Here is a 26262-nt window from a genome sequence, read left to right as displayed (position 1 = left end):
CTTGATAAACCCCCAGTCACTCAGACAGCTTCATTACTTCCTAGTGCATGCTCAATGATAAAATGGTTGCAAGATGTCCACTTGATAGCTCAACTGAAGGAGCTGAACTTTTTTAAAAAAATTTTTAATGTTTATTTATTTTTGGAGGGGAGAGTGAGAAAAACAGAGAATGAGTGGGGGAGGGGCAGAAAGAGGGAGACACAGAATCCAAAGCGGGCTCCAGGCTCTGAGCTGTCACAGAGCCCGATACTGGGCTTGAACTCACAAACCGTGAGATTATGACCTGAGCCAAAGTCGGACACTTAACCGACAGAGCCACCCAGGCACTCCTGAAGAAGCTGAACTTCTGTACAGAATTAGCAGTATAAACATTGGGCGGACGGGGGGAACTTCCAAAATTCATGACCTCTATGCTATGTTCATAGATCTACTGCCTTGTTTTTCTGAAAGGCACGACACCCGAGACAATTGCTATTTGGACTCGTCCACATACCATCTGTACTTGGAGAAGTGGTTCTCTTTCCATTTTCTCTTGAGCCACAGGGGTCAAAGTGAGAGAGTGCTTGGCTCAATTCAAAGAGGCCTCAAGTCAGGAAAGTATTATTTTAAAAATAGGAGCATCTCAGCACTATATTGTTTCACTACTCTACAGCCCAGAGTATTTGAAACTCGTAGTTTTATAACACACTGTACTATTTGGTATGTCAAATCTTGGTGCTGTTCTTTTAAAATTTTTCTGAACTATTTACATATTTCTTTTGAGAAATGTGGGGTAGGAAGTTACCTTATATTTAGGACCCCTAACATATCACTGCCACGCCAGTAGGATTGCTCTGTTTCAGAGAAAAGTACACCTAAACATTAAGCTCTTTAATCCATTTCTATTAGGGTATCAATTATCAGAAATTCTTCTCAGATCTCAGCAATAATCAGTCAGTCTCAACTTTGGGTTTTTTCCTCTCTAGACAGATATTTCAATAAATAACCAAATATGCCAACTCTTTGAGGTCCAAACCTGAAATGGCTGCTTCCCGCATATTCTCTCCTTTGCCCAGATAAGGACATAACTCAAGAAAAGATACACCCCCTTGAACCATGGCACCCTTAACATAGGAGCTTAAAGAATGCTTTAGAAATCCAACACAGGAACTTCCCTTTTCCGAGCACTCTTTCTTTCTTGAGTATTCTGCACAGGGTGTACCCTTCCATTTTTTTAAATTCTTGTGTTCAACGTCAGAGAAATGTGCTAATTTCCCTTTCCCCCACCCATGCCACTTCACCACGTCCTCTCTGCCTCCCTCCCGATTTACCAGTGTCATTCTAAAAGGCTGGTTAATCAATGCCTTTGTAGCCATTTGTTCACTGATGGCAGTCAAGACCAGTACCAGCATCGTGTTGTGTCATGTCGTATGATCCTCCTGCTGACAAGAGAAGGCTCACCAGCCAGAGTGGGGAAGAGAGACCCAGTAACATTTCCTGAATGTTCGCCATGCGTCAAGCATTTTGCTGGACGCTTTTGAGTATGCAGCTTATGTACTTCTGTGTCATTCTCCTCGGTCCACAATGGCATTCACAAATACTGCGCATGAGCAAACAATGAATTATCTTCTCTGGTTATCATTTTGTAGGGAATCGCCTACATCCTACTTTGAGCAGATTTACTTCTTTTTACACATATATAATATGGCTTAAATTTGGGATAGACTCCCTTTTTGTAAATGCTGTGTGTGTGTGTGTGTATGTGTGTGTGTGTGTGATAACACCTCTCTATCCCAACTTCTCCCTTATGAGCCATCTGAAAACCCAGGGGTTTTAAACCTAATAGAAGTTTTTTTAAAAAAGAATGGTAACCCTATGTAAAATGTGTACACTGACATTTTTAAAACATTTTCCTTTTAACTTTATCTTTTTATACACCTTCAAAAAGTAATATTTTAGTGATTATTGTGACAATGTGGCTGGTTTTCATATTATTGCTCAGTGGCCAATAATTTTAACCAGCTCTCTGATTTCCTATGATGTTAAATTTCAAACTTTGTGCATGCCTGTGTGTATGATCATTCCTTTTACAAACAACAGTGTCTCTTTTATTTACTAAGTTGGACATGTGACCTTGTGTAAGTTTAAGGTATATAGCATGTTACATTTACATATTGTAATCTGACTGACAAAATAATATTACATAATTATAGTACATTATTATTATTATATGTACACATTAGACTACTCATTAGATCTCTATGGCTTACTTACTATTTGTAACAAGTTTGTACTGTTAACCCCATCAATCTTACACTCCCCCCCTTGTTCCCTGGTCACCACCATTTTTTTTTTAAAACAGATTTAACTTTTTTAGATTCCACATGTAAGTACTTGTCTTTGTCTGACTTGCATAGCATAATGTGCTTGAAATCCATCCAACTTGTTGCAAATGGCAGCATATCCTGATTTCTCATGGATGAATATATTTCATTGTGTACTGTACCACACTTTTTTTTTATCCATTCATCTGTTGATGGGTATTTGGGTTGTCTCCAGATCTTGGCTATTGTGAATAATGCTGCAGTAAACATGGGAGTACATATCTCATCAAAATCCTGTTTTCATTTCCTTTGCGTATACATCCAGAAGTAGAATCCCTGGATCATATGGTAGATCTATTTTTCATTTTTTGACAAACATCTATATCCTTTTCTATGGTGGGTGGACCAATTTACATTCTTGCCAATAATGTATAAAGGTCTCCTTTTCACCACATTCTCACCAGCATTTGTTGTCTCTCGTCTTCTCGATGATAGCCAATTTAACAGGTGTGAGGTGGGATCTCATTATGGTTTTGATTTGCAGCTTCCTGATTAGTGATGTTGAGCATCTTTTCATGCACCTGTGGGCCATTTTGATGTCCTCTTTGCAAAAATGTCTATTTAGTTCTTCTGCCCATTTTTTAATCAGATTGTTTTTGTTACTAAGTTGACTGACTTCTTTATTTATTTTGGAATGTTCTGTGTATGTCTGTTAAGTCCATTTGTTCTAAAGCATGGTTCAATTCCAAGTTTCCCTATTGACTTCCTATCTCAACGATCTATCCACTGCTGACAGTGGGGTATTTAGGTCCCTTACTATTACTGAATTATTTATTTATACCTCAAGATCTCTTAGTATTTGCTTAATATATTTCAGTGCTTGGATTCTAGGACTATATAGATTTACAAGTGTCCTATCTTCTTGATGTAATGATTTATCATTACATAATGGCTTTCTTTGTCTCTTGTTACCGTTTTTGGCTTGAAGTCTATTTTGTCTGATACCAGTATTGTTCCACCTACTTTCTTTTGATTTCCATTACATCATGGAATATCACCTTCCACCTTTTCACTTTGAGTCTGTGTGAGTCTTTAGAGCTGAAATAAGTCTACTGTAGGTGGCATATAGTTAAGTCTTGTGGTCTTTTAAATCCATTCAGCCCCTCTGAGCCTTGTGATTGGTGGGTTCAGTCCATTTACATTTTGGGTGATTACTGATATGTAAGGATTTACTAGTGCCATTTTATCTCTGGCCTTCCCATTGTTTCTTTTTCCTTCTGTTCCTACCTTGTAAGTTGGTAGTTTTCCATGGAGATTTGCTCAGGCTTCTTTTTCTTTATGTTTCATGTATATGCTCTACATTTTTGCTTAGTGGTTACCATGAGGGTTACAAAACCCATCTCATAGATAAAACACTCATTTTTATTTCTGCTGATATCAATTTATCTTGATTTGCCTATAAAGATTCTCATCCTTTTATTTCATTTTTTCTAAGTAGGCTCCATGGGGAGCACAGAGCACAATGGGGGGCTTGAACTCACAACCCTGAGATCAAGACCTGAGCTGAGATCAAGAGTCGGATGCTTAACCAACTGAACCACTCAGGTGCCCCATTTTATTCAGAATTTTTGATGTCACAAATCATCTTTTCATGTTGTGGTTACAAAGTTGTAGTAGCTATATTTATTTTTAATGTTTTTCCTTTAACCTTTATACTATAACTAAGAGTATAATATGCTATTCTAAAACAGAGTTACGGTTTTCTAATCCTGATTGTCTATTTACCACCTTAATCAGAGTTATGTGTGTACTTTCATCTTCTCATTTCAGCTTGAAGAGCCCCTTGCAACATATCTTGTAAGGCAGGTCTAGTGGTGGTGAACTCCCTTCAGTTTTTGTTTGCCTGGGAAAGACTATCTTTCCTTCATATCTGAAGGATAACTTTGCCAGGTATTCTTGGCTGGTAGTTTTTATCTTTCATTATTCTAAAAAGTCATTCCTCTCCCTGAGGCTATAGAGTTTCTGCTGAGAAATAGCCTAATGCAGGTTCCTTTTTAAGTTACTATCTTTTATCCCCCTACCTACCTTTAAGATTCTTTTATCATTGACTTTTGACAGTTTCAATATAATGTGTTTTGAAGAAGGTCTTTTCATACTGAGTTGAGTGTTTTATTAGTTTCATGGACTTGGATGTCCAGTTCCTTTCCCAGGTTTGGGAAGTCCTCAATATTAATTTATCTAAATACATTCTCTGCTCCCTTCTCCCCCCTCTTCTCCCTCTGGTATACCAATTCATCTAGTGGAGTCTGATAGTTCTCACAGAGTTTCTTAAAATTTTTTAAATGTTTATTTATTTTTTTGAAAGAGAGAGAGAAAGAGTGCAAGCAAGGGAGGGGTAGAGAGAGACTGAGCCACCCACGCGACCTCAGAGTTTCTTTACGTTCCTGAATCTTAAAATCTTACTTCTTGGAAGGGAAGGAGAAAAAAATAGTTTCAGAGAGGGAAGCAAACCATAAGAGACTCTTAAGTACAGAGAACAAACTGAGGGTTGAAGGGGGTACAGGGGAGATGGGTAAGTGAATGATGGGCACTGAGGAGGGCACTTGCTGGGATGAGCACTGGGACATAAGTGGTCAATCATGGGAATCTACTCCCAAAGCCAAGAGCACAGTGTATACACTGTATGTGAGCTAACTTGACAACAAATTATATTTTTTAAAAAATGATTAATGTCGATGTTATAATTCTGAGGAGAAAATAAACGATTGTAAATATTTAAAAATCATTTCCAGATTCCTTTCTTCCAGCTCACTAATTCTCTCTTCCATTTGATCTGTTCTGTTGCTGGTGTTTTCTAAATGCATTCTTCATGTCATTTATTGGGTTCTTTGGTTCCAGAGTTTCTGTTTGGTTCTCCTTTAGAATTTCAATATCATTAGTAAAGTACTCTTTTGTTTTGTTTTGTTTTGTTTTGTTTTGTTTTGTTTTGTTTTAGTAGGCTTCACACCCAGTGCAGAGCCTAAAGCAGAGCTTGAACTCACACCCCGGAGATCAAACCTGGGCTCAGATCAAGAGTTGGATGCTTAACCAACTGAGCCACCCAGGTATCCCAGTAAAGTACTCCTTCTATTCATTAATTTTATTCCTGAGGTCATTGTATTGCCTTTCTAAGTCTTCTTGTAGCTTGTTGAATTTTGTCATAATAGCTAGTTTAAATTATGTCATCAGTGAGAGTGGAATAGTCTGTGTTTGGGGGTCTAGTTGCTGGAAAATTGTCATTTTCCTTTTGTGATATCATCTTGCCATGATTTTTCACAGTGATTCGTGATAAGTGCTTCTGCCAATGAGTCTGAAGTAGGAAACACTTTTCTTACTTTAGGTAAAGCCTTTACTTTTATTCTAACAGTTTAGACAGGTTGGTAATGGGGAGTCCTCCTTTTCTCTTCCAGAAGGTGGTGCTAAAGCACAAGATTTTGGTTTCTCTTACCAGAAAGGACTCCCCACTAAGGTGGGGAGAGTAGTGCATTTAAAGGGGGTGGGACAGCGGGGGCAACAAAATGGAAGGAGGTGTTTGTTTAGCACCTGGGGCTGTGGGTATGCTCAGGACCAGGTAGGAGGATCTTCAAAGTGGGGAGTTCCCAGAGCTCCAGGGCAGTCCTTTGGCCCAAACCTGCCCCCCTCCCCCCCCCCCGCCCCGGGGCAGACAGCAGGAGACACTGTCCTTCAGTTCTGTGTCTGCCTTCTTCCTTTCCCTCTCCCTTCCCCTAGTTACCACTGTCTCTCAGAGAGAGCAATGGGTCCCCCAGCTGTGTAGCAAACGCCTTCAGCCTCCACCTCCTCTCCCAGCAGGGTGGTCCCTGTCTCTGCAGCCTCTGCTGCCACTCCCCTCACTCCACAGCCTCCTCCAACACCCAATCTACCCACTTTGGGGTACACACATGAATGACACCTCTTGGATGTCCTGGTGTGCTGCACAGAGGTGTGTTTTTGTTTGGTTACGGATATCTCAGCAGTTGTAAATGGAAGGCAAGAGAAAAAAGGAACAAGGCAGGCTGCCATGACTCTGAGGTCATTCCAATAGTGTCTTTTTATATTTGACAATTATTTTCTTTTTGTTCATGTGGTACTTTTAGCCAAGAGCATCTACAAAACAGCTTTGAATTTTAAAAGTTCATTCTTGGGGTGCGTGGGTGGCTCAGTCGGTTGAGTGTCCAACTTCAGCTCAGCTCATGATCCCACGGTTCATGGGTTCCAGCCCTGTGTCAGGCTCCGTGCTACAGCTCAGAGCCTGGAGCCTGCTTCAGATTCTGCGTCTCCCTCTCTCTCTGCCCCTCCCCGACTCGCTCTCTGTCTCTGTCTCTCAAAATAAAATAAAGACATTAAAAAAATTTTTTTTAATAAATAAAAGTTCATTGTCTTGTTTTTTTGTGTGGGAATTTCCCCAATATTTCACCAGCTGGGAACCTACAGGCATTATACTGGTGACATGAAGATAAATAAGCAGGGGTTACCAAGCTCAAGCAACTCAGTCTAAGGGGGAAAACAGGGGTACATAAATAAAATGCAATATTTTCGGTATTATAATATGTGCATAGTTCAAGTGGAGTACAAAAACCGGTCATTTCCAGGTCCCAGAAGATGGTCCTCTCAATCTGGAAAGTGCACCCTCTAAGTCATCCAAACTAACTCATCACCTTACCTATGAAACCTGTTCCTTCCTTATGTGATCCGCTACTGTTCTGGGGGCCCATAATCCTAGCAATCAGCATGGCTGGAACCCTCCTGGTTGGTAATTGGTCCTCTTCTATGCTGGGCTCTCAGAGCCACGCAGTTTGCCAAGCTGCTCTATTATGTCCCGATGACATCTTTTTCAGGACTCCTCATTCTCACTGTCCTACTTTCATCTTTATGACTCTTACCTAAACGAACACTCTATCTAGTTGCCTGCTTTTTGGCTCTCCCGTTTTATGCCACGCTGGCAGACTGCTCTGCAGGAAGCAAGATCTTTCCAAAGAACAGAACTTGAAATGCTCTACAATCTACCCCCAACCTTTTCAACTTGGTTTCCGGTTGCCAGTCTCCTTCATCTGCTCTGTGGTCCAGAACTCTATTTACATAATGGTGTCACAAATACTCTCACTTCCTACCTTTCTCGGGAGGTCCTTATTAAAAATTACAGCTTCCTACTTTCAAGATTCCAATTAAATGATGGCTTCCCCGAGACATTTTACTCTATTTCTCCCATCTGGAAAAAATATTGCATTCTCTTTTGAACTCCCCCAGCAACTTATTTGTGACTCTAATGTTATCTTCCTCAATAGAATGAATTTTTGCTAATGTTATCTTCCCTAATAGAATGACTTTTTAAGAGGAGGCCCATCTCTTTTCCCAAAATGCCAACATCTGTATGTAGCTTATTTCCCAGTCGATAAGTCCTTATTTCCCAGTCAAACACAGATCCAAACAGACTATCTTAATGAGCTGGAAGTCTCACCTGATTTCCACAGGGAATTGTGCATTTGTGACCAGGAAACTGGAGATTTTACACTCATGGAGTAACTTCAAAAACCTATTGATTTCCGGGTACATGATGGGTTCTCCCACAAGGGACAATGCACAGTGCTTTACCATCATCCCTTCTTCAAAACGATCTTCTTTGACACCCGGGACTCCTGGAGAACACAGGGAAAAGGAACAAGCTCAGTAAGGCCCAGCGACAGGCTATCACTTTTATTTTTCTAAATGGCTCTTTGGTTAGAGAAGGAAAATCCATTTGGGATACCATTCAAAAAATACAAAACAAGGGCCGGGAGGGGAAAAAACTAGAAAAATCGGCAATCCCATCTCGGTTTTAATACTAATTAAACTACATCAATACAAGCAGGAGAAATGAACTCTGATAGCTAATTATCTGAAATGCAGAACATATTACTTTCCATAATTTGCTTAGCTCTGTATTCTTTCATGTTGGTTTAAGGAAATGAACTCTAATGTTTATCAACAGATAAATGGATAAACAAAACTTAGTATAAACATGCAATGGAAGGTTATTTAGCCTTGCAAAGAAATGCAATGCTGACGGCCGACAACTTGGATGAATCTGTGCTAAGTGAAATAAGCCCAACACACAGGGACAAATATTGTATGCTTCCACTTATCTGAAGCACTCAGAATAGGTTAATTCAGAGAGACAGAAAGTAGAAGGTTATCAGAGGCTGGGAAGAGAGAGAAATGAGGAGTTATTTTTTTCTTGGGTACAGAACTTCTGTTAGGAATGATGACAAAGTTCTGAAAATGGATAGTGCTGACAGTTGCCCCATATTCACAAGGTACCTAATGACACCGAATCATACACTTTCAAATGGCTGCAATGAGGCCAGTCTGGTAGGTGTCCAACTTCGGCTCAGGTCATGTTCTCACAGATCCATGGGTTCGAGCCCCCCGTTGTGTGCTGTGCTGAAAGCTCAGAGCCCGGAGCCTGCTTCAGATTCTTTCTCCATCTCTCTCTGACCCTCCCCTGCTCACGCTGTCTCTCTCTCTCTCAAATATAAATAAACATTCAAAAAATATTTTTAAAAATGGCAGCAATGGTAAACTTTGTGATGTCTATTTTACCACAAAAACATGGGAGGTGAGGGTAATGAACTTGGTATAATGAAAAGCGTCTTCTAGACCAGTTATTTCCCCCTTCATTCCTCAAGTATTCTGAATTGTGAAACTAAATGACGTTGGTCCAAAAGTATATAGGAGAGAAAAAGGAACCTGAAGTTCTCACCTTTGGCTACATGTTAGAATCACCTGTCAAAATGTCAAAAACTAAGTCCACTGCCAAAGATTCCATTTAATTGGGGTGGGTGTAAGCCAGGAAAATGGGAGCTTTTAAAATTCCTCAAGTGATCCTGGGGCGCCTGGGTGGCCCAGTCATTTGGGCGGCTGACTTTGGCTCAGGTCATGATCTCGTGGTCCGTGGGTTCGAGCCCCGCATTGGGCTCTGTGCTGACAGCTAGCTCAGAGCCTGGAGCCTGCTTCGGATTCTATGTCTCCCTCTCTCTCTGCCCCTCCTCCACTCATGCTGTCTCTCTCTCTCTCTCTCAAAAATAAACCTTTAAAAAATTTTTTTAAATAAAGTAAGCTTCCTCAAGTGATCCTAATGTGCAGCCAAGGTTTAAAAGCATAAAACCAGAGGTCTACAAATTTAGAATCATCTGGGAAACCTTAACACTTCAAACTCCAGACCCCAACACAGACCAAGTCACAATCCCTGGGGGAGAAACATGGCCATCAGCAGCTTCTGAGGCTCCCTGGGTGATTCCAACATGCAAACAAAAAGTTTGGGGACGATTTCCAACAGTGAGGATTTTCAACCCTTACTGGACATTGGAACTACCCAAAATACTTTTTTTTTTTTTTTTTTTGTAAAATGTTTTTTATTTCTAGGAGAGAGAGAGAGAGAGAGAGAGAGCGTGAGCAGGGGAGGGTCAGAGAGAGAGGGAGTCACAGACTGAAACAGGCTCCAGGCNAGCGTGAGCAGGGGAGGGTCAGAGAGAGAGGGAGTCACAGACTGAAACAGGCTCCAGGCTCTGAGCTGGCAGTCAGCGCAGAGCCCGATGCGGGGCTTGAACCCACGAACCGTGAGATCATGACCTAAGCGAAAGTCGGACGCTTAACCGACTAAGCCACCCAGATGCCCCGGAACTACCCAAAATACTTTTAAAAAATCTTGATGTCCACATAGTATCTCAAACCAATTAAATGAAAACCTCTGGGGATGGGACTCCAGCATTTTTCAAACACTCCCCATTTGATTCTGGTGTACAGTGGGGGTTGAGAAAAACTGTTATCACTTCTAATGCAGAAAACACTCCTGACAGTCCCTCAATCTAAGAATCTGGAAGACTTGGAAAGAGTATAAAAAGGGAAATGCGGGGAACCTGGGCGGCTCATTCGGTTAAGCATTGGACTCTTGATTTTGGCTCAGGTCATGATCTCAGGGTTCAAGAGTTTGAACTGCAACAGGCTCTGTCCTGACAGTGCGGAGCCTGCTTGGGATTCTCTCTCCCTCCCTCTCTCTCTGCCCTCCCCACTCATGGGCGTGCATGTGTGAACGTGCTCTCTCTCTCTCTCTCTCAAAATAAATAAACATTTTTTTAAAAAGGAATAGGCGCCTGGGTGGCTTAGTCAGTTAAATATCCAACTTTCGCTCAGGTCATCACCTTGTGGTTCGTGGGTTCAAGCCCCGCATCAGGCTCTGTGCTGATAGCTCAGAGCCTGGAGCCTGCGTCAGATTTTGTCTCCCTCTCTCTCTGGTCCTTCCCCACTCATGCTCTGTCTCTCTCAAAAATAAACATTTTTTAAAAATTTTAATAAATAAACATTAAAAAATTTTAAGGGAAAGGAAATATCTCCTTTACTTCAGATATTTCTATCAATTTTCTCTAGGTTCTTTTCAAAGGCAAGTCTCCAAAGGCTACAGATTCCTTGTGGAAACTAGGGGTGTGAGGGAGCAATTAGCCACCTCTGACACACAGTTTCTTTAATTATGCACAGTCCACCTCAAAGAGTTTTTGTTGGCATTAACTGAGATAATGCACGTAAAAGGCTTTAGCAGAGTGCCTGACGCAAAAGAAACTTTCATTAAAAATTGGCGATTACTGCCCTTACCCTGGGTTCTTAAAATTATTAAATCCCAGTCAATATCGCCTTAACAATTAATAAACCAGGATAAAATAAAGTCAGCTTTCAATGCTCACTTGTGCCCTGGTTTACAGGAAGTGATTTCATTTTTATACACATGCAGACACACACACACACACACACACACACACACACACACACAAAATCTATGTGGACATAAGTAACTGCAACTAAATACCCAAGAGATCAAACCAACACAATACAGGCTAAAATCAGAACAATCTCAGTGTGGCAGGTGATATCTTCTTTGATCACTACTTAACTGCAATTCTGAGAATGTACTTCATATTTCCACATCAGTGTTTTTAAATGAATAATTTTTTAGGTGACTGAAATCTAAGATCTTAACTCAGCGAATCAAGATTTTAACTATAACCTGATCCTTGATTTACTCTATGTTGCCAAAACAACTCAGCATTAAGCATACAATTTCCTTTTTATAAAAAACAAAAAATCATTAATTTTAATCCCCCTATGAGCAGAGGAGTAGAAGAGCAGATTTAACCTGAAACTCAGAATAATTGAGCACTGACTAGGCCCTAACCACTGGATGTCATGTGAAACCGATCTAAATTCTGGTTCTACCAGTTAAGTTGCTTTGTGTCCTTGGTCAAGCCACTTGACCTTTTTATACCCATTCCCTGAGCTATGCATGGGGATTGCACACATGCGCGTGTGCTCACACAGCTTTTGTAAGAACTCAACGAAATACCTAGTGCAGTGCCAGGCCCAGCACAAAAGCATTCCAAAAATGTTAGCCAAAAATATTTTTTTCAATAATAATTATGTATTTTGTGCACTGAAACAGAAACTCAATCCCTCAATTATCTTAATTATAATGGTAATTCCACTCAATTCAACATGTATTTATTGATCACCTACTATGTGCCAAATAGTGTTCTAGGCAAGTTTTCTATAGTAAATAGTTTTATAAATAATTTTGTAAATAACTTCTCTATTTAGAGAAAACCCTCTGCCTTTGTGAAGTTTATATTCTTGTGAGAGACAGAGAATAAACATAAACATAATAAATCTGTGAATTCTATACCAGTATGGTCCAAGAAAATGTTCTAAGATGAGGCAAATGTTTTCTGTCCGTTCAATCCAACACAGCCTCCACATGTCTCTCATGCACTTAAAATGTGGTGTCACTGATGACGAACCAAATTTTTTATTTTATTTAATTTTCATTAATTAAAATAGAAAGGGCCACATGTAGCTAAGGGCTACCACCCAGGACATGCGTACCTTTAGTACATTAGAAGGTGACAAGCATATGGAACAGAAAAGGTAGAGCTGGGTAAAGAAAATGGGGGTCCAAAGAGGCAGGCTGCCTCGTAAAACAGGGTGGTGAGAAGATGCTCACTGAAAAGGTGAGATCTGACTTGAAGGAGATGAAGGAGGGGCGCAGAGAATAAAGAAGGAAAGACCACTCCAGGCACGGGCAGCAGAGCAAAGGCCCTGTGGAGGGAGCAAGCTGACATCCTGGAATCTGAGAAACGCGGTGGGGGGGTGGGGGGGCGGGGGAAGGGGAGGGCGGGGAAGTGGGGGTAATCAACACCCTGGGCGCTATGCTGAGAACCAAGGGGCAGAGAGCGGCTCGACAGGCAAGAGGCTGCTGTATCATCTAAGAATGATGGTGGCTTCCAAGGCGGTGGGGACAGCGAGGCTGCAGGAAGAGATGGATCTTGAAGATCTAATCAGTAGAACTTCTAATGGATTGGGTGCAGGATATGAGACAAAGAGGGATGTCGATGATGTCTACAAAGCTTTAGGCCAGAGCGACAGAGCTGCCACCACCTGAGACCAACAAAAAGCCTTGGGGGTGACAGGTATCGCAGGGAGGGCATAGCCTGTGTTCACAGTCAGACTTTTGAGGTTTGATATTTCTGTTACATGTGTGAATGAGTGGCCAACGTTCAAGTTCGAACCCTGGATGAATGGACTGGGTGGAAACTTGACATCTGGCAGACATACTGTATTTCCATTCCGGGCCTGGACAAGACTGCCAGACAGTGAGTGTAGACAAAGAAGAGAAGCGAGTGCTCGGACAGTCACATATCTAGAGAAAGCAAGAGGGGTCGGGGTCGGCAGAGGATACGACCAAGGAGCAGCCAGCCAAGGAGGAAGATGTAAAAGCAAAGGGACCGGCTGTCATCTTTCCTGAACTAAAAACATCAACTTGCCCATTTACACCAGGACAACAATAAAAACCAAGACAGAAAAGAAGCCCCATGGATAAATCTAAGAGTAATGATTCCGGGATTTAAAAATCATCCTAACTTTCTCAAAAGTAAGGTATTGAGGAGAATACGTAAAGTCATGGTTCTCTCCTTCATAAAAGCACACTTCTATTTTATGCTCACTGCCAGAGGCTATTATAGTGATCTTTCCTGAAACAAGGCCCTCAGGGACGCAATCTCCTGCCTGCCTTCACTGTCCTCGAGGAAATAGGTCAGAAAAGAAGACATCCTCTAAATTTCTAATAGAAAGAAGCTCTGGAGCAGGAAGATAGTCCAGGGAACAGCAGATGCTACATTTCAGTAACACATCTACAGAGATATTTCCCATGGGGTCTCTCCCTCCTTCCCTCCCTCCATCTCTCTCTCTCGCTCTCGCTCTCTCTCTCTCTCTCTCTCTCTCTCACACACACACACACACACACACTCTATTCTCATGTTTCCCTAAACCTTAGCCCCTTCACTATTAAACTATACTTTGTCGTTCTGATTTTTTCCCCCGTTAGCAAGTTTCTGACATTTCTCTTACCTTAACTGCTTCCTGATCCTGGACCATCACTAGCCATCAGATGAACCACAGAGCACACCTTATCTCAGGCAAAGATGCCAAAGCAGAAACTTAAGATGCCAGAAGCGTTATCCTCATGTCAGAGAAACAAAACCAAGTGACACAAAAATAAGCCACAGACACATTGCTCAGCACAGAGTATTCATGCCTATTTGTAACGTGTGTGTCAGACAGAAAATATTCTCTCCTTTCTTCTCATAATAATATAGCTCCTGGCCAAAGATCTTCCTAAGAACCCTCCTGCTTGAACGCCATAGATATCTTTGCTGTCGTCACTTCTGCTGTGAGGTTTCTCACTGACAAGAACAGGTGATGCTCTGCTCCTCACGGCCCCCACGTTTCTTTCAGATGTGTACCTTAACGTACCTCATCTGTGAAAAACATCTGTTGGAGACCCTTGAATTCTTTGGCATTACTTCAGTTTGAAACTGTAGATGAATAACATCTAGGAACAAATACTGTCTTTTCCATCTCTGCACCTTCAGGACTAAGGACATTCCTGACAAAGAGTGTGCACCCACTCAACTGCTGAACTGATGGGAAACTGAGCTACGGAGACCTCCCCCCACCCCCTGGAACTATTTCTTCTGCCGTGGGGGTATTTTGGGGGGGGGGGGACAGGCATCCTTCTGAAAAGATGCTGAGCTGCACTGAGATTCTGACCCACTTGTAATCAATATAAACTCAGTTTCGCATGTGTATAAAGCGGAAGCTAATGAAGGTCATGAGAAGAAAGATATTTTAATGATTCAATTAAAAAACTGAAAAGACAATGATTGCCCTTGGAACCGAGAACAGAAGCACAAAAGGGAAGCATTTAAAAACTCAGAAGCTCTTTAAAAAGCGGGGCTGGCCACTCAGCTAAAGGTTGACACTCAGAGGGAATAAGCAACATCACCCACAGCAAGTATTATCCTCCACAAAAATAAAATCATAAAATGATTGAACCAGATCCATAGGAGAAGCAGGTATTCGCCATGGGGTAGAAACGCACACTAATAAATAAAGGACTCCAAGCCGGAATAAGGGAAATGATTTCAGTGTTACCTAATCAAACACAAAATGTTTTCCTATAGGAAAATGTAACCCAAATTCCAACTAAGGAAACCGTTAATATCCTAATTCCTCTGGTTTTTTACTCTGCTTTGCTCTTTTCAAGCCACAAGGGGGCACAGGCACTGGTGCTCTAACAAGGAAACTAATATGGGTATGGAAGCAAAAGGGAACTTTCCTGAAGGGCCTCGGAAAGTGAGTAATTATAACACGTGAGTTAAGCCACGTCTCCAGACCAATCCCTACTGAGGAGTTCAGATTTGGGGGAGAGAATAGACTCCACCAGGAGCGAGAATGAAACCTAGAGTTACGTCTCTGCACCTAAGAGTCCAAACTCAGCATCCACAGCAGGACTGCACCCTGGTACGGGGTTCAGAAGCAGCAGCGTGACTTGTATTAACCTCACCCTCCTCACTCCACAGCTTACTATTCAGAAAGGAAAGGGACCAGTTTTCTTTATGTCCTTTCCCCTAGGGATGAATGAAAGCTAGAACACAGAGCTTTCCCTCATTGCAGCAAGAATTCAGGTTCATAAAGAAAGAACATCTTACACTATAACCACTGATAAAGATGGAGTGATGTTATAAATTAAAATCTCATTGTGTGATGAATATCTACAATAAAATAAACAACCATGAATTTGAAGGCTGAGATTACTTTCTGCTGAGTCAAGAAGACAGAAAACATAACCAATATTCTGAAACACTAAAATACCATAATTTTGTCCCAAGTTATGATATTTTTAAAAAGAAAACAATTAACATGTTTGTCTGTTGAGGGTTGCAGACTACCAGCAGTTTTCTAGAAGAGTCCGGATTCTCACAATGTATTTCATCCTTTAACAATTAGGTTTCTTTCCCTTATATAATACTATAGTATCAGAGCCAGGTTTACTATAATTATTGTAGTAATAAGGGCCACCTGAGTGGCTCAGTCGGTTAGGTGAACGACTCTTGATTTTGGCTCAGGTCATGATCTCATGGTTCATAAGTTCAAGCTCTACACTGGGCTCTGCACTAACAGTGCTGAGCCTGCTTGGGATTCTCTTCCTCTCTCTCTGCCCCTCCCCTGCGCCTGCTCTCTCTCAAAATAAATAAACTTTAAAATATTTTTAAAAACTATTATAGCAATAAGACAGAGCTTCAAAAAAAGCCAATGTCTTATTTAAGCCTGGAATGAAATAAAAAGCATTTACAAATAGTTACCAAAATCTAAAAATTGGTAATGAACGGAGCTCTCACTCTTTAAGAAAACAAAAAATGTAACAAATGAGACCTCCTTTATGCTCATGTGTGAGCCTTTCTACGCCCACCCCACTTTCAAATATAAATCCATTTTCTACTACTACTACTACTACTACTACTACTACTACTTTAAAGAAAAACTGCTTTGGTACCCTGAAGAGTGTCGGTATACAAATGTCAACCAGCTCCGATTTGAAAACCTTTGTAGAAAATGTATTGTTGATTATATGAACAGCTGTTTTGCTGTCAAGGTAACATTGGTAACCTTCCCTCCCCTTTATGCATTTAAACCCCTCTTCAGGATTCACTTGTCCACAGATACACTCTATTCTTTCTCTCTGCAACCCATTCTCTATCTTCCCCCTACAAGATAATATACTTTTTTAAAAAAACTCTTGTTTCTTACCCCATGGGAACCTGAAGACAAACCATTTGAGATGCCTACTGCTTAGAGTCAGTACAAGGGAATGAATCAGATACACTGGCCGGCACAGGACAAACCCTTCAGACCAGCAAGGCAGACAATAAAGAACATGTGCTCACTGAGTTCACCTAACACATGTTATTAATACGAATAAAGTCAGCCTTATGATTTATTCATTACTTATTTCCATTTAAAGTGAATTTGCAAAAATGTTCCTGTCAGAAAAATTACTATCAAAACTCAAAATGTCACCCTACATCAAGGACATCTCAGAATGAAAGACTGAATGCCTCATCCGAAGGGCTGCTTCCTCCCCACGCGAACTGTCTGGGACACAACTCACTCAGGGAGACTACCAGATGTGTGGGACACACACAGCCTCACAGTCATCGTCCCATTACTGAAAAGCACAACTGGCTCTTTAGGAATTAAAACAAACTTACTAGAATCTAAAGATAAATTACTGGCATCTGTCGGCTTCTGATGTTACGATCTGTGATGATTAATTTTATCTGTCAACGTGGCTGAACCACAGTGCCCAGAGATTTGGTCAAATATTATTCTGGATGTTTCTGTGAAGTTGTCTTTTGGATGAGATTAACATTTAAATCAGTGGACTTTGTATAAAAGCAGACTGCCCCCCGTAAGGATGGGTGGACCTCATCCAAACAGCTGAAGGCTTTAATAGAACAGAGATTGACTTTGCCCAAGCAAGAAAGGATTATGCCAGCAGACTGCCTCTGGATTTGAACCGCAACTTTTCCCTGAGTTCCCAGCCTGCTGGTCTACACCAAACCTATACAATCATGTGAGCCTGTTCCCCAAATCAATCTCTCACTCTCAGTCTCTGCACACACAATCTCACACACACACACACACACACACACACACACACACACACACCCCATCCTGTAGACTCTGTTTCTCTAGAAAACTCTAACCAATACATTATCCAAAAGAAAACAAGACTTCGCCTTGAAATTTTTTAAGAAGGCATATGGTTTGTTTGGAGATCAATAATCAATATTAATGAAATCAACAATGACTATTATTGGTCCGATACCAGATGCGAAGACTTAATTCTTTACCAGTTTCATCGAATTTTCCTAAACACTGATAAAAGACACTGCTTTATCCAAACAAGGGAAAGTAATTTGTTAAAAAATAAATAAATAAGGCATGCTTGAGACTCAAAGCCAAGGTGTAAATTTAAGTATTTATGAGCATCTGTGCAGATGTACAAAAATAAGTCAGCACATACACCGACACATATAAACACACACAGGTCCACTTTCCATAGAAAAGTCATAAAAAAATAAAATAAAGGCATAATTATTGACTGATTATCCTCAATAAATTACTATTGATCTTAATCATTATTTGCATCACCTTTCTCAATTTCTCATAAGAAAATAAGAACAGTAATAAAAGTACTGAGGCATAATAAGCAATACATTTGGTCTTTGGTCCTGATTCCTGGCACAAAGTTCCTAAAACTTCCCTGATGGAAAGTAGCGTCTTTAGTCTTTCGTTAGGAGCCCCTTTTGAGCACACCCGGGTTTACACTAATGAGGTGACTTGGGGCCCCTAAACAGCCTCAGGACAGGGCTGGTCACAAGAAAGACCAAGTGTTTAGAGGGCTGGAATTTTCAACCACACCATGGACCTCTTGGAAGGGGAAAGGGGCAGGGTATTAAGCTCTATAAAAACTCGTGAACAAGAGTAGATGGGCTTCCAGGTTAGTGAGTGCATCCAAGTGCCAGGGGTGTGATGTACCCCAGTTCCGCTGGGACAGAAGCTCTGGCGCTTGGGACGTTTGCAGACTTTGCCTTATGTTACTCTGCCTCTAGCCGTCCATCTGAATCCTCTAAAATACCCTTTTTAATACACTAGTAAATGTAAGTAAGTGTTTCTGAGTTCTGTGACCCACCCCAATAAATTAATCAAATCCAAAGAACAGGGTGCGGGAACGTCCAATTATCTGCCAGCCAGTCAGAAGCACAGGTAACAACCCGGACTTGCGATTGGGGTCTGATGTGGGGCAGTCTTACAGGACTGAATGCTTACCCTGTGGGGCCTGATGCAACCGCCAGATAGTGTTAGAACTGAACTAAATCTGTAGGACACCCACTCCGTGTCTACTGAGAACTGAAGAATTGCTTGGTGTGCTAAAAAAGAAAAAAAGCACTGATTGGAAGTACTAGAATATAACCTTAAGAAGCAGTGACCTGACACAAGTGTCTTCACATAAAAGAATCACCTGATCTTCAAAATGCTAATTACTGGAGTTTATAAAGACCCCCCACACACACATACGAAGTTAGCATCACAAGGGTGCCTTTATCAACACAACCTCGGTTAAAATTCATTTTTTATTGTTGCACAGCAAAGGAAAGGAAGATGCAGGACAGGAGGACTTACAAGTAGTAGGTGGAGATACACACACAGATTAAACACGGAACCTAACAAATTTCAGTTCAGTATATGCAGCTATGATTTTACCAGACCAACACTTTGTAAGTCCACCATGTCTATCTACAGCCCTGGGCCTCGAGGTGTGGTCCCCAGCTCAACAACAGCGACACCACCTGGAAGGCCGCAGAAATGCACATGCCTGGGCTCCACCTCAGCCCTACTGAACAATCTCTGGAAAAGGAAACCAGGAATCTGTGTCTTAACAAGCCTTCTAGATGATTCTGAATTACACTAAAGCCTGAGAACCAGTAACCTCCAGTAAAGTCATTTACCTTTAAGTATGAAACAGAACTAATCAGGAAATTCAGAAACTGGGTGGCAGAATTTTTACATCACTATGGATCTCGTGTAGGGCATTTTTATTAACAGCATCCCTCCTTTTTTGTAAGGCATTAATATAACTAATACTATATAACTGATATTATTTAAGATTTTTCCAATGACCTAAACTTTTCAGTCCATTAATGAATGAATGAAAAAGCCTAATGAGGCTGCTTTGTGCTTACTGAGACAGAACAATATCAAGTGTTTAGGATGGATGATAATACACTCCCAGGCAAAACATAAGGCCTAGGGCATCATGTTCGCAATTTCTAAGCTCTGAATTATGTTTGCTTAGTTCTTCCATCATATGGGATATGAGAGTTGTCAGTAGAAACTAAAAAAGCCAAAATGTATATAGTATTCCTACAAAGTTTTCACTTCCCTGTAAGAAAAGTGGCTAGTGGAGACAAATCCTGTGAAAGAGGCAATTCTGCTGCCCATTTAATTCGCACTAATTAGCATTCCTTTGTAGAAGGTAGATAAATACCTTTAAACTGCTTAATCATGCTCTGATGGTTTTCAATGGCTTCCTTTAAGATCATTTCAGGCTGGTCCATCTTCCACCGCCATTCAGTGCCCACTGGATTGGTGTGGTGCCTGAGAATGAGAGGCAAAAGTTCTAGAGAATTCTGTGTAAAAACATCTCAGCTAGTCATCTGCTATGCCACAGTCCATAAAATCACAAAATCAGAGTTGGTTTCCCCCTAGGAGCTCAGCTATTTATAGCAGTGTTTTCCAGCTTATTTGTAAGTCATGATATCTAGCAGAGAAGGTTAGATAGCAGAGAAGTGCCTGGGTAAGACCAGGGGTTTAATCAGAACAGTATGAAAGGTGCAACCTTTTCTCCCAGCCACCCACCATCAGGCTAATAGGCATCCATTAATGACTGATAGAATACTTCTGGAAGAGTTGCAAAATCACAGTAACTGACTGACCCTCCCTGAGAGGCAGCACAGTAGGAGCACCTACTGCTTAGGATGGATCAGATATTAAGAAAAACCTGTCGGGGCGCCTGGGTGGCCTAGTCCATTGAACATCCGACTTCGGCTCAGGCTATGATCTTGTGGTTCATAGTTTCAAGCCCCACATCGGGCTCTGCACTGACAGCATGGAGCCTGCTTCAGGTTTTCTGTCTCCCTCTCTCTGCCCCTCCCCCACATGTTCTCTCTCCTCTCTCTCTTCCCCCCCCAAAAAAATAAACATTAAAAACTAAAAAGAAAAAACCTGTCAAACCAGCCCCCATGCTACACACAAGGACCCCCCAAGGGGAACTTTAGGCCAGCCGTACGATGCAGGTCAGCAGAGAAACAGTAAATCTCAACTCAAGCCCAACCCCCGATGGTCCTCCGTTACATTTGGAGCTTAATTTCTAAATGGGCAGAGGACTTGACATTTCTCCAAAGAAGACATACAAATGACCAACAGCTATATAAAATTTCTCCACAGTACTAATCATCAGGAAAATGGCAAATCACAGTCTCAGTAAGGTATCACCTCATAACCATGACTATGGCCACTATCAGACAAAATAATAAAGTATAATAAAATAAAGTAAAATAAAATAACATGTTGGCAAGCATATGGAGAAATCAGAACCCCAGGCACTATTAGAAATGCAAAATGGTATACCCACTATGGAAAGCAGTATGGAAATTATAAAAAGAATTAAAAAGAGAACTACCATTTGATATAGGAATCCTACTTCTGTGTATTTTTCTAAAAGAATGAAAAACCATCTCGAAGGGATATACCCACTTCCATGTTTACTGCAGCATTAATAGCCAGATGTGTGAATAAAGAAAATATGGTGTCTACATACAATGGAATATTATTCAGCCATAAAAAAGAAAATGCTGCCATATGTGACAACGCAGACTAACCCAGGGGACATCCTGCTAAAATGAAATAAGCTGGCTACAGAAGGACAAATACTGCATAATACCACTTATACGGGGCATATAAAATAGTCAAATACACAGAGGCAGTGGTGTCAGGGGCTAAAGGGTGGGGGGGGGGGACTGGAAATTGCTATTTAACAAATATAAAGCTTCAGTTAAGTAAGATTATTAAGTTCTAGAGTGCCTCTCATTATGCTGAACGATGCTGTATTGTACACTTAAAATTCTGTCAAGGGAGCAGATCTCATGTTAGGTATTCTTACCACAGTCATAACAACAACAATAATAAAAACATTACCATTACTTTGGAGCAAAATTAAATTACAATCCCACTAAATGTGGGGAATGAGGAAATATTGTGGAAGAGACACACCTTAGTAATTACTTTAAAGACAAAGGCCCTTTGAACATATTTCTTTTTACCCATCCAAACAATAGTTTGATGTAACGGATAGAAATTTGATTCTAGATCTGTACACGTTGGGATATGAAAAGATCTCTATTAAGTAGGAAAAAAAAAAAAAAAAAAAAACAAGATGCAGAACACTGTAAAGCAGCCTGCCACTTGTGTGTGTGTATTTACACACACACACACACACACACACACACACACACACATCTATTAGCACGGTGCAGAATAGCTCTGAAAACCTAAGTGACTGGAAGACAAAGATGAAACAAGGATGATTTTCACACTCTAAGCTTTTATATATTTTGAATTTTCACTGTAGGCAAACGTGACCTTTCAAAATACATTTAAAATATATTTTTAAAACTCGTGTTTACCATTCAAGCAAAACTTTTTTTAACAGGTTTATTCAAATATAATTCACACACCGTGAAATTCCACTTAGGGTGAACAATCCAAAGGCATTCAGTACGTATATTCACAGAATTGTGTGCCCATCACCACAAAGCTATGTTGGAACATTTTTGTCGTCCTCCAGAAGAAATCCTGCTCTGCTTCGGTACCACTCTTCAATCCACACAACCTCCCAAGCCCTAAGCAACCACTGATCGACTTTCTGTCTCTACAGCTTTCTCTATCCTGAACATTTCATAGAAATAAATGATATGATTATACCATATATGTATTTTTGTAATTCACTTCTTTCACTTTGTAAATGACAAACAGTGTCATGTTTTCAAGGTTCATCAATTTGTACTATGTATCATTATTTCATTCCTTTTTTATTTCCTAATAATATTCCATTGGGTGAGTATTTTGTTTACCCATTCATCAGCTGATGACCATTTCATTTATTTCCAATTTGGGAATATTATTACCTTTTCATGTGTTTATTGGACATTTGTATATCCTCTTTTAACAAGTCTGTTCAGATCCTTTGCTTGTTTTTATAATCAGTTTATTTGTTCAAGACAGATATAACCTTTTAAAAAATTTTTTTTAACATTTTTTTTTATTTTTTGAGAGATAAACAGAGACAGAGCCCAAGCAGGGGAGGAGCGGAGAGAGAGGGAGACATGGAATCCAAACAGGCTTCAGGCTCTGGACTCTCAGTACAGAGCCCGACATGGGACTCAAACCCACGAACACAAGGATCATGACCTGAGCAATGTCAGATGCTCAATCAACTGAGCTACCCAGGTACCCCAAGACAGATATAACTCTTGACATTTCAAAGTAAAAATTTTCACTTACATAGACAGAAACAGGAGACAAACAACGGTAAATGTGGGCTATCTATACCCATAACACTCAATAACTCTTTCTGAAAATGAGCAGAATAATATTTTATCTATCTCAAGCCATCTGCTACCCATATTATCCAAATGAAGTTAGAAAAATTCATTTAGGAAAACTCACATCTGCACATCATGTTGTAGTTTAAAGTACTTTCATATGCCTCACAGCAACCTCGTAAGGAACGTATTACTGCTTTTATTTTATAGGTAGAAAACTGAGGCTCAGAGACCATTTTTAAGAACCTGTAAAATGAAACAAAAGTAAACAAAATGCTCACCTAAGCATTTAAATCAATTTTTGTAGGCCTTTTCTAACATCTGTATTAAATTATTTATAACTGAAACAGATGGTGAATTCTAATCTTAAAAGGTAGTTTATTAGCACTTCTCTATCAGAAGCCACAGTATGAGAGACCTCTCCACGTACTTTTATCTTTCTAAAATCTCACTAATGAATTTGTTACGTATATTGTTTGCTTTTTTAAAAACTGGGTAAAAGTATTGCCTCAGAAACTAAAGAACTGCATTACTGGCTATAACCAGGTCATACAGGTAAGGGGTATTACCGACTAAATCCTTCCTTGAATCCTGACCTTCAAAAACAACGACACACACACACACACACACACACACACACACACACAACTACTTATGTCAAGAATCTTAGGGAGAGATTAGAAGAGACTGTAAAATGTGCAGCCATGAAACTAAGACACAACACACTTGGTTCTTTCCTCTACAAGCTATGTATTGGGTGATCCAAATATTTCATGCCACAAAATCATATGGCTTTTGGTTTGCAGATGTTCATCCTATATTTTAAGATTTGTAAGCACAGACTCTATCACTAAGCAGATGGAATGAGACACCCAGGTGGCTCAGGTGGTTGAGCACCGACTCGTGATTTCAGCTCAAGTCATGATCCCAGAGTCCCAGGATCAAGCCCCACGTTGAGCTCTGCGTTGAACATGGAGACTGCTTAAGATTCTGTCTCCCCCTCCCTCTGCCCCTCTCCCCTGCTTGCATTTTCTCTCTAAAATAAACAGATAGAAGGATACAGTAATTGATTTAATCAAATACAAAGGAGACGTGATGTATCATTTTATTTCAATGCCACCATGTTTCAGCAATCTCCCGGACTGAAATAGTAGCCGTGGACCACTACACACAGGACTCCTCAACCTCAGCACAACTGACATTTTGGACACAGTAATTCTTTGTTGTATAGGTCTGTCCTGTGCAATACAGGATGTTTAGGTGCATCTCTGACCTCTGCCCAAAAGACGCCAGAAGCACCTCCCTCAAATATAACAATCCAAAATGTTTCAGGACATTGTCAAATGGCCCAGGATTCACCCCAGAGTGAAAAACAGCAATCTTGCTCCAGCTGAGAATCACTGATTTAACAAGATGTCCAAAGAGATACTTTTCAGTTGTTGTTGTTTTCCACTATATCCCTGCATAACTAGACAAGGGAATACATGTACTCTCTTTAATAGGAGATGATGAGAATTTAATGAGATGATGATACTATGGGTTTATTCTTTCTTAAAAGGTCTTATTTTTTATATTAACCTTCAACTGAATTATGTATAGACAGAATAATATGATGACTGGAATTTGCATCAAAATAGTAAGAATAAATGGGTAAATAGTAAGATAAATGGAACACGACTGGCTTTGTGTTAATAAAATGTACACAAAGGCTTATTATACTATTTACCTATATTCAAAAAACCCTGCAATCAAAGTTAAAAAAAAAAAAAGAACTCTGCACAGATCTCGGTAGATAAACAATCTGCTGCTGACTGTACCAAAGTGAGAAAACAACAGGTGGCTGACAGCCTGTGAAGAAATGCTGGGAGATGGGGTGTGGGTGAGTCAAAGCATGAGAAGCGCTCACACAAACCAGGGAATAAAAGAAGCCTGAACCAGGCCCAGGACAAAATGCATGCGAGGAAAAGCCCTGAGAAGACACTAAACTGCTACCTACATCTTATTTTCAGGCTCAGCACATGCAGGCAGTGAAGGCAAAGGCAGAGATGTCAATAAGGAGCCTGGCCAACCTCTGAAGGAATACCCCAACACAGAATCTATCTGCAAAACGGGGGGGTGGGGGGAGGGCAGGATATTCCTTTTGTTCTTTGGTTCCATGTGCTCAAGGAAATTTCTGTTAACACATCCCCTGGCCACTAAAACAAGCCTTCACAGCCAATACACGATATAGAATAGAGTCTGTACAAAAATAGTCTAGAAAACTCACTACACAAACAAACAACTAAAACCCAGAACAAACAACAAAAACCTGAAGAATGGGAAGAATCTGATTTTCAGAGTTAGCACATAATATCCAAAATGTACAGTTCTCAATAAAACATTATAAAGCATATGAAGAAACAAGAAAAATATGGCCCATTCACCAGAGAAATGAACAAAAACTCTCCTTAAAGAAACACAAACGTGACACTCACTAGAAAAAGACTAAGTCAGCTGTCTTAAACATGCTCAAAGAGCTAAATGAAACCACAGACAAAGAGCTGAAGAAAACCAGGAGAAATGTCTCAACAGATACCGACTATAAATTAAGAAATACAAAAGATAAAAAAAAAAAAAACTATAAAGAAGTTCTAGAACTGAAATGAACATCTGAAATGAAATATTCAGCAGAGGGCTGTGCCACAGATTGAGTAGGCTTTGAGAAGAAAGAATCATTAAACTTGAAGATATGTCAATTATCCAGTCTGAGGAGCTGGAAAAGAAAAAGTGTGAAGAAAAGTGCACACCGCCTTAAAAGACCTGTGGGACAAGAATACCAACATATGGGGCACATGGGTGGCTCAGTAGGTTAGGTGTCCAAATTCTGCTTGGGTCATGACCTCATTATTTGTGGGTTTGAGCCCTGCATTGGGCTCTGTACTGACAGCTCAGAGCCTGGAGCATGTTTCAGATTCTGTGTCTCCCTCTTTCTCTGCCCCTCCCCTGCTCGTTCTCTCCCTCTCTCCCCCTCTCTCTCCCTCTCTCTCTGTCTTTCAAAAATAAATAATAAACATTTAAAAAATTCTTTTAAAAAACCAACATATGCTTAATGGAAGTCCTAGAAGGAGAGGAAAGGGAAAAAGGGGCAGAAAGAACATGTGAAAAAATAACGTAAAAACCTCCCAAATTAAAGACATGAATATACACATCCAACAAGCTCAAAGAACTCAAGAATTCAAAGAAATCCACACCAAGATACATTACAACCAAACTGCTGAAAAACTAAGGATTGAAGAATCTTGAAGGAAGCAAGAGAAGATATTCATCACATACAAGGGATTCTCAGTACGATTAAC

At 40.5% G+C, this 26262-nt stretch overlaps 1 protein-coding gene across 1 annotated transcript in view; it reads right to left on the bottom strand.

Moving 5' to 3' along the window:
* The window catches only part of LOC120235688 (S-adenosyl-L-methionine-dependent tRNA 4-demethylwyosine synthase TYW1), a 201939-nt gene that overhangs the window by 91602 nt on the left and 84075 nt on the right, over nt 1-26262 (bottom strand). The window contains exons 11-12 of the mRNA XM_039238105.1: nt 19813-19922; nt 7798-7975 (exon numbers count right to left, since the gene is read on the bottom strand). Coding sequence (XP_039094036.1) covers nt 7798-7975; nt 19813-19922 — 288 coding nt within the window. The remainder of the gene's footprint in view (nt 1-7797; nt 7976-19812; nt 19923-26262) is intronic.

Source organism: Hyaena hyaena, unplaced genomic scaffold (genome assembly GCF_003009895.1).
Source record: "Hyaena hyaena isolate Hyena2069 unplaced genomic scaffold, ASM300989v1 scaffold_135, whole genome shotgun sequence".
NCBI classification, from domain to species: domain Eukaryota; kingdom Metazoa; phylum Chordata; class Mammalia; order Carnivora; family Hyaenidae; genus Hyaena; species Hyaena hyaena.
The sequence above is the reverse complement of the archived record's forward strand: the minus strand, read 5'-3'. Positions and strand labels throughout refer to the sequence as shown.